Here is a 13,762-nt window from a genome sequence, read left to right on the forward strand (position 1 = left end):
ACACTGACACACTGTTCATGTACCCAGCCTTTCCTTTATATTTATAAATAAGTTGCTTGCGTGCTCTGCAAGTGATAGGTCTTTCAGTGTGCACTCTCTCACACACACACACACAGACACACTATACATGATAATGATATCTTAAGGTCACAGTGTTTACTGACATGAAAATCTTCTGCTGGCTGGTTTTGTGGTTTGTGTCAGGCGGCATTATGGCGCCTTCCAATAACCTAGTGGAGAAAGAGCCTTGAAAGGAAGGTTCCGTTTGTTAAGATAATCTCTTAGTTGGCCCTCAGTGGGGAAAATAAATGTTCAACAGAAAAAGACTTTTTCTTAGCACACTGTTGCTGTGGCTGACACAGTGGCAAGTGGTGCATTTCATATTTGGACCTTCAGTGGACACTTAAAAGATCTTTTTAATCACATCCTAATACTACCACTATCACATCACAGTCACACAAACCATCAATAATATACAAAAAGGCAAGATATAGATGCATGGCGTTACAGAGTTGGGGATGAATACCATCATTACTAAAGCAAGAAAACCAGTCCCCAAGCGTCTGTCAGTTTTAGATTCACCGTCTTAGATTTATTTTACAGGGTGATTGATTGAAGCAAAAAGATACAATTTCAGGCAGACATCTCAACTCACCTGGTTCCTTCCAAAGACGTCTGCTCGCTTTCAGCTTAGAATCGTCCTTATACTGTCCCCACCCCCATCGGGTCATGGAAATAGCGGACTTTGATATCTCCATTTGGTCTGGGTCACCATGGCAATGCATCCTGGCCTGGCTCCATCGATGCTGTTCTGCTCGTAAATACCATCTATCCTCTTCTGTTGCTTATAGGTTGTTGGCAAGCAGCTAATGGGGTGCATTACCGCCTTCTTCTCTTTGTCGAACTTTGTTTTGCTTTGATCAACCAATCAGTGGACGGAAAAATGCTGACGTTGCTGTACACCTGCTACCAGGCTCTGTGAGGCTAACCTGAATGCTAATAATTTAAGTGACATCGGGCCAGCTCTCCTAACTCTGAAGGCCCTTGGCGTCACATGAGATTGACATGGCAACACGTAGAAGCTGAAATCTGATTGGACAAAAAAATGTAATGTAGGCCTACATATACGCTACTGAAATCAGTGCAGCCAAGAGACACTCCACTAAATGAAGATAACAGACCATTGGGAATAAATGTATACAATTTCATGGAAGAAATATTAGAATTTAAGTTGTAAATGAAGGTCAGTGCTTCTGATAGTGTTTAGGCCAGGATACAATTGCCCATAGTGTGTGTCTCTACAGTATGTCTGCAGAGTCCAGGGTGTACCCCACCCTTCACCCCCCGGCTCAGTGGTTACTTCTTGGATTGAATGTAAAAATTGGACAAAAAAGGCAGTTTCCACCTTATTACTTCTTCAGGTTATGTTTAAAAGGACAAGAAAGTAAGAGAGGAGATGACCGTCAACGTGAACTCCAATCAAACCTCCATTCAGACTCATTACCTTCACCTGTGAGAGCAGCAGTTGGGACGCCAGCTGATCAGTGCTGATGGAAGTCCATTGCTTTGCCTTGAATCATGCTGACCAACATGGGCCCAGTGGTAAGAGCAATTATTAAATAGTGCATTTGTAAAAACACTCTTGTGCAAATCCGTAATGTCGCTTTCAAATAAACAAGGGTGTTCAACCTTTTTTTTTTTTTGATATTTTACATTTTGTAAACCAATTTTGTAGATCGGCTGGGAGGTTACATGCTGTATATTTAAAGAACTAACACTCTGCATCTCAGCTTTGTGATCTAGGTGAAAAAGTGTATTATTAGTATGAATTTTGGTCTTTTTACTTGACAATTTTTTGCTCATTCTTCCCATTTTTTAAAACATTTTCCAAATATTTCACCTCTCTTTTCGGAAATTGTTTCTCGTAATAACATCACAACATATTTAGACTTCATTCTGGTCATATTGTAACTATTTGCCAACCTAATTTTTCAAAAATTGCAACTTTAATCTTTATTTGGTTTGTTTCTCATACTATTACGACTTAAAAAAAAAATAATGTAATTGTCCTTGTAATGTTTCAGCTTTATGCTTTTAAACTGACATTTTTCAGCATATGCGATTGGCCTGCGCCCAAAGTCAGCTGGGATAGGCTCCAGCATGGTCCCCCATGACCCTAGTGAGGACAAACGAGATAGAAGATGGATGGATTTTTCTGTATAATATTAGGATTTTATTCACGTAAAATTACGATTTCTTTTCCCCCCTTTTATGACTACAATAATTTTCTGTTATGATTTTTGTGTTCTGATATTTTGACTTTATTCTCCTAAAATTAGTGCTGTTTTTTTTTCCAATCATCGCTGTTATTTATTTAAATTAGTTTTCTTGTATAATTATATTATTAGAATGTGAATGTGTCGTGAGCCGATTAAAACAATATGTTTGACCTCTTCAAAATGCAATATTAAACTTTTAATATAAGGCTATTTTGTCCCAAGAAAACAGGTTTATGCATGCAAACCCAAGGAAGGAGACAGCGGAATAGCGAGGCAGCGCTTCCAGCGTATTGTGTAGTTGTCATTTCTTCATGCTTTTTGATCTCATTTTAACCCTGGTTTGTGTCTTTTGGTTGGTGTTCGTGAAATGTGAGTGCTTTGTGGATGAGTGGCAACTGCACTCTTTGAACAAATATTTTTGAACAAAGATTTTTTTTAATGAAATCCGAGCTGGTAAAATAGCTGAATTTTAAGAAAAAGTGATCAATGAAGCAGAGTCCTCAAACAACTGACAAGCATGGAAGCAATATGATTAATAAAATATGATGAATGAAACCTGATTTAACTGATATACTAATCTTGTCTTTTCCAAAAACTGGTCTTGAAGAAGTGGTTTCTTTTTGCCAATACAAAGCCAATATTATCAATAAAGTGCACTCTTCAAGAATATATGTTTAGATGTATTTTGGCTGGAATAAAATGAATTTGTGCACTCTGCTGAACTCGAATTGACTTTTCCCAAATTATTTTAAAGCCAAAGTCAAATATTTATTGGACTTTTTGGTAAATGACTGCAGGCCAAGCTGTATTTGTCCATAATTGATGACGTGATTGAGAGTATGAGGGAGCTCTTCTTGGATGAGGGCCTTGAAGACCGCGTCCTGGACGATTTACGACACGTGAGTCTCAATGTACTGTGACGTTAAATTGTCCAGATGAGAATAAACCTGCTGCATCTTCTGCTCTGCAGCTTTGGGAGACGAAGATGATTCAGTCGAAAGCAATGGACGACTTCAGGAAGACCATTAATTCTCCCAATTTTGTGCTGCAGCTTCCGGCCAACTACAGCCGATCTGATGCAGAACTCAGAGGTGGACTTTAAATCAGCTGCTAAATCTCACCGTTAATTATGACGACGTTTTTCTTTTTACTTGCAGCCTCAGTAGCGAGCCCCGCAAGTCAGAATATGCACAGTTTCCCTGCCAAGGCAAGTACATACATGGACGCATCATTAGGTACACGGCAAGAGCTGTATCAAATGTATCAATGTTCCTTTTGCAAAGATATGCTCATGTTTTTTTGTTTTACTTATTGAGTTATTTACGAAGGAATATTAGAGGCACATTGCAAAAAACAATCGGAGATTTTGACAATTAAGTCGCAACTTTACGAGAATAAAGTAGTAAATTTGCGAGGTTATAAGCCGTAAATATACGAGACTAAAAGTGAGAATAAAGTCGTAATTTTACGTGAACAAAAAGTCCTGAATTTACGCGAATGAAGTAAATTTACAAGGGAAAAAAGTCGTAATATTGCGAGAATAAAGTATTAAGAGTCGTAATATTACGTGTCAGAGACAAAATAGAGCATAGCTCTTCAGGAAGGCAGGGAACTTTTGTGGCAGCAAAACGGAGCAGTTGAGCACAAACAGACTAGCATTTCTAGCCCTTCGCACTTCTGCCTTCCTTACCCACCCCCTGCACATAACCACGGCCAAAGGTCACATAAGTCCCCCCATTTCATAGCTGTCTCGGGCAATGCCTGTCATGTAACGTTGCAATTTTTTCTCGTACATTTATGACTTTACTCTTGTGAAATCACTATTTTATTCTCAAAATCCTAAATTTTAATACTCTGAGGCAGGAAGGCGGAAGTGAGAAGGGCTTGACATGCTAATCTGTTTCTGCTCAACTGCTCAGTTTTGCTGCCACATCATAAATAAAAGCTTGCCTGAGGAAAGTTTCCATCCTTCCTGAAGAGCCGCTACACACTATTGTCCCTCTGACACGTAATATTACCACTTTATTCTCGAAATCTCAGATTTATTAATTTTTTTCAATGTGGCCCTAACTTATAATTATGGAAGCCTGTTTCCGCCACTGAAAGAAAAAAAAATACCCCAATGGTAAGTCACAGTCATGGTTCTGAGATAAAAGTAATAAAGAGTCATAATTATGAAATAAAGTCATAATTATGAGATACAAACTGCGCATGTGCAGAGTGCCATTTGATGAAGGCTCCAGTGAAGAAGGCGAAACATATGCAGTTTGTATCTCATGACTTTTTCCTCATAATTTCGACTCTCATTCTGACTTTTTTTTTCTCGTAATTTTGACTTTTTATCATAATTATGACTACTATCTCATAATTATGACTCTACCTCATATGACATACCATTGACAGATTTTTTTTTCCTTTCAGCGGTGGAAACGTAACTTATAGCCTTGCAGAGGCAAGAATCGACACTATTTAACAAACTGTACTACATGTTGGATTGCAGAACAACTCCGAGGCGGTCGCTACCTTCTCGCTTCCTGCTGGCCTTTCTTACCCTGTGCAGATACCTGCCGGTGTCACTCTACAAACAGCCTCTGGTATGCGATGAATACTCCCATTACTTTTTAAACTCGCAGTGGAACCAGTAACGATTTGGGTCTAGTGTTCGGAAGAGTTCCTGGGATGCCAAAGAAGAAAAGTGTGATGATAACCGTAGAACGCAACAAAGAGCTTATTGCAATGTAGGAAAGCTGTTGAAATGCCTCTATCATGGCTGCTCATTACAATATGGCTAAAGCTACACTAATAAAAGCAGTTCTGTTTGATGGTAATGTGAAAAGACAATAATCTCACTGTACAGGTAGTCCACAATCATTACGTTTTTTACGCTTGTATGACAGTTAAGTTTAAATCCATTACAATAATCTTTCGCTGCTTCGAACTATGCGCCTTCGTTCTATCATAGTTTTTCAAAAATATATTTATTAATGCTGGTTTGTGGTTGAATATGGTCTATTATTAGTCAAAAAATATGCATAGTTAAGCAAATTTTACAATTTTTGCCTAAATTAAACATTTTCAAGCATAAGAATGGCTAAATGAACTCTCATACAAATATAAACTATTCAAAGACACTGTCATGATATGTAGTTTTCTACACTGGCCACTAGGTGTCAGTAATGTAATGTGAGACACACAAGCACCAGACTTGATCACCAGAACTACAGGCTTCTATTGCAGGTTTGAATTATCTCACAACGGCCACAATAATCTCTAACACGCCAAGCTAAAACTCAACTACGAAACCCCAACACTTCCTGTCTCCTCCCCACTGGGCTCCCCCAGCACTGGAACACATTTACAGCAACACACATGAACACAAGTCTTGATGTCTTATTTTGTGTTATTATGCCTATTATTATATTGGGTGATACAAGTGCAAAGGTGACTATAGGGGTGTGTCACGTTATGTCACGTCTTGAGGGCTGAAATATCAAACCTATTCGGAAGGTTGTAAACAGGTTCTCTATGCTCTAGCTACGAAAATATTCCATTTATAAATAGGGAATCCTACTTCGCTGAAATTCACTTATTACAGTCAAGTCTGGAACCAATTAACCTTGATAAACAAGGGATTACTATGCTCTTGCCATGGGTCATTTTTACTCTGTTTTTGTTTTATTTAGCCTTATTGTATAGTAGTTAACTTATTTTTACACTTACATGACCATGTTAAAAAGTGCAATGCATTACATTGGACTTGTCGGTGTGTAGTTTGATTATTTTTTTAGTTTTATTTAGCCTCACCATATTGTAAACTTCCTTTTATGCTTGTATGACAATTAAGTTCGTGTTTAAAAGTGTGATGCATTTAATTGACTTTGCTTGTGCATTCAATTCTGTCTCTTGTCAAAGTGAGTCGTTTCATTGCATTCTGGCTTTATTTAGCCTTTTTAGCCTTTCTTTTGAAACGGTTCTCTTCTTTTTTCACCCAAAGGCCAACTTTACAAGGTCAACGTTCCTGTTGTAGTCACACAAGCCCCAGCAGGTCAACAGACATTATCCAAACCTCCACAGAACGTCATTGATCGGAGAGAACCTCCTGCTGTCCAACCCAGTGCAGCCCATCCTGAGGACACGGCCGTGCCGCATGTGCCAACTTCATTAGTCAACCTGCCACAACCACATACCAGAGACATACCAGAGAACCGCGGCCTCCAGCAGGAAGCTGTCACTGAGCCCCCCTTGACTCAGACAGCGCCATCTCCAGAACCGGACTACACACCGGAAGAGGACAAAAGCGAGTCTAATCCAGAACCTGTGGACCTGAGCCTCAACAGCTCATCCGTCCGTCAGTTGTTCGACTTCCAGATCGGCGGCCAGGAGGCTTTGACGGCTAATCCCCGATTAAAGAGCAGAGACATTGACGACATCCTCAAAGAAGTCATCGAGGAAGAGCGAGAAAAAGCTACAAGGGCCGGGAAGAAATCTTACGACCATCCTGAAGCTATTCTTGGGGTGATTCTGACACACTTAAGCCTAATGAAGACCTAACCCTAACCAACACTAATTCTTGGACATTTAACTCTTTTTGCACAGAAATCTCGCAAAATAGTTGCATCAGGGCCGCAACCTAATGTGCCTAATGTGAGCTTTCACACAGCCATACGGCATCCAGCAATTCAATACATTTATATACCGCATCATGTCAGCACCAGTGTTTGGTGAGGCATACACAGGCCTGTCACGATAACACATTTTGCTGGATGATAATTGGGCCGAACTTGACAACAGATTGTGTTTTATACACAGCAGGCACAAAGAAAGTATTCTCTCATGTAGCACACAATACGCACACACCCCGCCTCTCCCCACTGGGACAAAGAGACTCAACGACTGACGGGAGGGTTCACTCACTCCATTCATTCCGCTATAGAACCAATTTAGAGCCGCCAATTAACCTAACAGGCAGGTTTTTGGAATAACGTCGATTTCTAATGAAATGTTATTCCCTTTCCCTCCAAGCTGGACATGGAGTACAACTACAGCGAACTGTCAGACATCATCCAGCTGGACGGGCATGCCGACAACTCTGACCTGGAGGAGGAGGAAGAAGTAGTCATTCCGCTGGAGGAGAATGACTTCCTGGGTATGATCAATGCAGAGGCCATCAAGGCTCTGCAGGAAGGATGTGGGAGCAGCGATGGCAACAGCAGCTCCTGTAGCAGCGACAGCGATGGAGCTGATGAGCTTGAACATATAGAAGATAAGGTATGAGCCTGTTTGTGCGCGCACACACACACTGTACACCTCATTAGGTACACCTGTACAAGCTAACGCCATCGTATTGTCATTCTATGTGAAACGGAATCCTGGAAACAAACCTTTTGTTAGAAGAGCACTTTTCACTGCATCGTTCTTGTCAGTGTGCATGCCGCTGATTTCAGAAAATGCTGCTCAAAAATTGCCTCTGTTTTCGTCCAAACAACAAAAAAATATCCAAAACCAAGGTACCACTGTAAAGGCAGCTACTTGAAGTCTTGTATCGGATCTCAGACTTCAGGCACTTACTAAGTGTGTCCAGTGAGCATATTTCCAATAAAATTTACATGTATTGCGAGTTTTTCTTCAACAGGATCCACTGAATTCAGGCGACGACGTGGTTGAACAAGACATCCCAGACCTCTTTGACATAGAAAATGTCATTGTTTGTCAATATGACAAAGTAAGAACATTTTGACTGATCAACTAGCCTTTCATCAAATAGCTCTGAGCTGTTATGAACATTTTTTTCCTCTTTCCCTTCTGGGCTGCAGATACACCGCAGTAAGAACCGCTGGAAGTTCCATTTGAAAGATGGAGTCGTGTGTTACGGTGGCAGAGATTATGTGTTCTCGAAAGCTGTCGGCGAAGCGGAATGGTAATGACCGCTGGAAGGAAAATGAAGTGTTCATGACAGTTAAGAGTACACTGTGCTTAATTAGATACATTTGTTTCTTAGTCATCGGCAACGCTACAGAAAATGACTTTGCAATTGGTTGCAAATACAAGTTGAATTTGATTAAATATGCATATTTATTTTGTATAAACAAACAAAACATGCTTTGAGTTAGACTGTACTCCCGTTATGTTGTCAATGTGACTCCCTTCTTTGATTGGAATGGTTTTCCTTAAATACATTTATTTACTCTGCTGCAATGAACCTTGGAATTTTAACTTTTTAGTAATCCAGGTATGTCCAAACATTTCCCACTGAGGGAAAAACCCACTCAATACCACACAGACGAGGGCCTGCAGTGATGAGGGATGCCTCTTGAAGCATCTACATGTAGCCATCTGCCATTTGACGCCCCTGCACAACCTGTAGCTCCATTAAATTTCATTGTATTGTAAATCACCCCACAACCTCAATATACTGAAGGGTTTAAAAGAACAAACTCTTATATTAATGAGTCATTTAAATGTTTTGTATTCTGTATGCTATTATACTAAATACACTGTTTTAAAATGTACCAGAATTGGTATCTGATCGGTATTGCCGATACCATCCAGAGTATTACTCTGTATCGAATCAGAAACTAAATCGGTGGTATCACATCACTATTTGGAAGCCAGAAGTGTTTTGTTGACAGTTTTAATCAAATTAAATTTAAGGGGAGCAGTAAAAATGAGCATATTTCAGACATAGTGTTTGGTTTGGTTTGGTTTAGTTTATTTGAACATGAAGGTTACAATGAAATACATCTCGTGAATCATTTTTTGACAGTTCCACATGTCCAAAAGGAGTAGGAAGAAGCAAAGCTTATTTAATCCTACCCCCCATCCATTCTACATCTAGTACAGTACATGTAGTTCACTTCCTGGATTCCATGTCATGTTTTCAGTGATAGTCAGGATAACACATAATAGATAACGGTGAGATAACCGTCCCCCCAAAAAAAGAGAGAACATTCATAATAATGATAATATGATGACAATACTAAATAAATAAATAAATAAATAAGAACAAAGCTTTTTTTTTTTTTTTTTTTAAACACAACAAAGAAAATTATTAAAAAAAAATAAATAAATAAATAGAAATAAATAAATAACAAATAAAATTTAATTAAATAAATAAAAAATAAAATAAAATAGAAAATAAAAAAATAAATAAATAAAATAAAATAACAAACCTGACAGAACAATCAGGACTCTTCTGCCTTGTATTTGGCAAACATCAACTGCTTGTATTGTTTTTTGAATTTGCTCATCTCTGTACATTGTTTGAGTTCTTTACTCAATCCGTTCCATAATTTAATTCCACACACGGAAATGCTATGGGTTTTCAGCGTTGTTCTCGCATATAAATGTTTTAGGTTTAATTTTCCTCTAAGATCATATTTCTCCTCTCTGATTGAGAAATACTTGATTAGATTTTTGGGTAACGAGTTATTATTAACTTTATACATTATTCTAGCGGTTTGAAAGTGTACTAAATCTGCGAATTTTAATATCTGTGATTTTAAAAATAAAGGGTTTGTATGTTCTCTATACTTGGCATTATGAATTATCCTCACAGATCTTTTTTGCAGTACAGTGAGTGAGTGAAGATTACTTTTGTAGTTATTTCCCCATATCTCCACACAATACGTTAGATATGGTAATACTAAGGAACAGTACAGAGTGTGGAGTGATTTTTGATCAAGAAGATATTTTGCTTTATTCAATATAGAGATATTTCTCGCCACCTTTTGCTGTATATATTTAATATGAGATTTCCAACTCATTTTTTCATCTATTATAACCCCAAGGAATTTATATTCTTCCACTTTTTCAATATCCGTTCCATTAATTTGTATTTGGTCGTACGTGTCCTTTCTACTATTACCAAATAGCATTATTTTAGTTTTACTTAAATTCAGAGATAATCTATTCTTGTCAAACCATGACTTTAATATGACCATTTCATCCTTGACCTTTTTAATGAGTTCTTGTGTGCTTTCACCAGAACAGAAAGCAGTGGTATCATCGGCGAATAAGACCAATTTTAAGTTGTTAGTTACTTTGCAAATGTCGTTAATGTACAAGTTAAACAGTTTTGGTCCCAGTATGGACCCCTGTGGTACTCCACACGTATTGTGTAGACTCCCAGATGTATATTCTCCTAGCTTTACAAATTGTTTCCTCTTTGCTAGGTAGCTTTTAACCCAATTTAAGACTAAACCTCTAATTCCGTACCTTTCTAATTTTGAAATTAAAATAGTGTGATTAATTGTATCGAAGGCTTTTGTCAGATCCATGAATACTGCAGCTGCGCATCTTCTGTTGTCTATGGCAGTAGTGATTTCCTCCGTGATTTCCATCAGTGCCATAGAAGTTGAAATGTTGGCTCTGTAACCATACTGACTACTTGCCAATAATTCATTCTTATTAATAAATTTGTCCAACCTATTATTAAATAGCTTCTCCACAATTTTCGAGAATTGTGGTAACAAGGAAACTGGTCGATAATTTGTAAATTGGTGTTTGTCTCCTTTTTTGAAAATTGGAACCACCTTGGCTGTTTTCATTTTGCTTGGAAATATTCCAGTCTGAAATGATAAGTTACTAATATATGTTAACGGGTCTGCGATCTCATTGATGACCCTTTTAATTGTTTCCATTTCGATTCCATGACAATCAGTTGATGTTTTTGCCTTAAAATGGTTAACAATGTCAGTGATCTCCTTTTTGGTTACAGCAGTGAGAAACATAGAATTAAGATTCCTATCAATAATATCAATCCCTTCATCAATTGTGTCTTGTTTTGGAATTTCCTCTTCCAGTTTTTGTCCAATATTTACAAAATATTCATTAAACATTTCAGCTACCGCATTCATGTCATTCCTGTAAGTGTTTCCAACCATGAAATAGGGAGGATAGTCTGCTTTCTTAACGTTGTTCTTTATAATACTATTTAAGATGCCCCAAGTTGCTCTCATGTTATTTTTGTTCTTATTTAGTACGTGACTATAATATTCCCTCTTACACACTCTCAAGATAGTTGTCAACTTGTTTTTGTATGTCTTATACTTTTGTTCTGCTTCTTTAGTCTGTTGAATGATAAATGTCCTGTATAATGTGTTCTTCTTCTTACAGGCGTTTTTTAGTCCTTTTGTCATCCATGGCTGCTGGTTTTTCTTTTGCTTCTTGGGCTGTTCTTGCCAGGGACAGTTCTTATCGTAGAGCTCCATATAAGTACCAAGGAAGCTGTCATATGCCTCGTCCACATCTGTTGCACTGTAGACACTCTCCCAACTTTGTTCTTCTAGACCTATCTTGAAGGCACGGATGTTGTCCTCTGTACGCAATCTTTGAAAAGTCTTTTTGCCTCCGCCTGTTTTTTCTTATAATGTTCATTGTAGATTGTAAACACTGGAAGATGATCACTGATGTCACTAATTAGCAGGCCACTGATGGTGTTGTTATCAAAGTCATTGGTGAATATATTATCGATGAGGGTGGCACAGTGGTCTGTTATTCTACTTGGTCTAATGATTTTAGGATATAAACTCAAGCTATACATTGTATCTATAAAGTCATCTGTTTCCTTGCACTTGTGTGAGTTCAAGAGGTCAATATTGAAGTCTCCACATATGAAAATAGTTTTCTGACCTATGTCTGTAAACGTTGTCTTAATCCAATCCTCAAACATTCCAATCTTTGACTTTGGAGTTCTGTACACACAACTTATTAACACATTTTTGCTTTTTTCTTTACAGATTTCAATTGTTATACATTCTAAAATGTTATCAATGACAAATGACATATTCTTTACCATTTTGTAGTTCAAATGTTTGTCCACGTATAAGGCCACACCTCCTCCATTTGCATTGTTCCTGTTTGCACACGTCATTTCATATCCTTCCAGCTCGAAGTCCATTCCTTTGTTAGCATTAATCCAAGTTTCTGAGATTGCTATAACTTTGAAAGGTTCTTTGAATTGATTCAAATATTGTTTAATATTAGTAAAGTTTGCGTTCAAGCTTCTGCTGTTTATGTGTATGATGGATAACTTGTCGTCGTTGATGAAACTGTTGTTGTATTGCTCCTCCGTATAATAACGGCAGTCGTTTGTAATGTGAGAGAAAAAATTTGAGTCTGGATCAATATCTTTTTCCATATCCAATTGTTTGTGATCTGTAAAGTGAAAAGTGTCCAATTGTAGATCTTCTTGTAGCATATTAAAGCTGTTTTCCTCCATGTTGGGAGACCTCAATATCTTTCTAGGTCCTTGATGTCTTTGACAGCAAGAACTCTGGCCTCTGGTCCTCCATTTGCTTTGATGAAGATTTTGCAGTTTGCACTCCATGTTCCTTGAATCTTTCCTTGCTTCCTCAGATCACGTGCTTTCTTCGCAATCTCAGCGTTGCGCTTGGTCAGGTGGTCATTCATGTAGACATTTGTTCCTTTCAGCTTCTTTCCCTGTTTCAGCAGGGCAACCTTGTATTTCCTGTTGGTGAATTTGACGATGATGACGGGTGTAGTGCGGTTCCTCCCATACAGTGGGATGCAAGTATCAATAGATTGGATGTCTACATCCACCTCCTTCGATTGCAAAAAATCAACAACTTGTTGCTCTGTTGAGGCGACATCCCTTTCGTCTGGTTCTTCAGTATTCGCCACTGCTCTGGCATAGGACCTTGGTTTAATTCGAAGTCCCGTCACGACCACGTCATTCATTCGTGTGTTCTGATCCATATCATCTATGGTGTTTTTCAGCTTCTCAATGATTTTATCCTTTTCTTCACGTTCTTTTTTGAGAGTGGCTCCCAGTGCATCATAACTTTCCTGTAATTTTTTATTCTCCACTCTCAGACCTTGCATTTCTCTTTGTATGGCGTTGGTAGTCTCTATCAAACTGTAAATTAGTTGATGCAGGGAGTTGGAATTCTCCACAAGTTGCTGCATCTGTTTTCCATAATCCTCCATGGTTTTCGCCATAGTATACTCACTCTTTTCCATTGAACTTCTTTCTTGCTTGTTTGCGCGGTGTTTAACCTTCTGCAAGGCTGTCGCTGTTGCTTTGTCTATATTTCCACTCAGGTGTGTCAACTGGTTAACTGTGTCATCCTTGTAAGGTCTCGGCGGCGGTTGTGGTAATAGGTGAGCACCTCCAGTTGTCTCAGGAATCTGTTCAACATCCGTATATATGACTGAATCTGGAGTACTTCGACCAGAACTACTAGAGCCACCGCTTGTTGCGCTTCTTCTCCCTCGAGACATTGTTATTAATCATGATTAATTTGAAAACTGATTAATCTGGTTAAAAATTGTCATCATTTGGCAGCCCTATTTTATACCTTTTTGTGACAATGTATAGCTTTATATAGTTTAAAAAACACAGTCAGAAAAAACTGTAGTGTAAATTTGTGTGTGTGTGTATATGGAGGGTTGGTTGGGGGGGGGGGGGGGGGGCGCAGCATCAGTCCACCTAGGGCGTCGTTCAAGCCAGAACCACCGCTGTG

The 13,762-nt window shown here is 38.5% G+C and overlaps 1 protein-coding gene across 1 annotated transcript; it reads left to right on the forward strand.

Moving 5' to 3' along the window:
- The first annotated feature begins 57 nt into the window (after positions 1 to 57).
- On the forward strand, positions 58 to 13,680 carry gtf2a1l (general transcription factor IIA, 1-like). Its single transcript, XM_054798357.1, has 10 exons — positions 58 to 1,602; positions 3,077 to 3,178; positions 3,250 to 3,370; positions 3,437 to 3,486; positions 4,780 to 4,873; positions 6,274 to 6,794; positions 7,302 to 7,547; positions 7,912 to 8,001; positions 8,093 to 8,196; positions 11,394 to 13,680. The coding sequence occupies exons 1-10, from the start codon at positions 1,579 to 1,581 to the stop codon at positions 11,575 to 11,577; spliced, it is 1,536 nt and encodes a 511-aa protein (XP_054654332.1). The 5' UTR covers positions 58 to 1,578; the 3' UTR covers positions 11,578 to 13,680.
- Positions 13,681 to 13,762: the final 82 nt, after the last annotated feature.

This window comes from Dunckerocampus dactyliophorus, chromosome 14 (assembly GCF_027744805.1).
Source record: "Dunckerocampus dactyliophorus isolate RoL2022-P2 chromosome 14, RoL_Ddac_1.1, whole genome shotgun sequence".
NCBI classification, from domain to species: Eukaryota; Metazoa; Chordata; class Actinopteri; order Syngnathiformes; family Syngnathidae; genus Dunckerocampus; species Dunckerocampus dactyliophorus.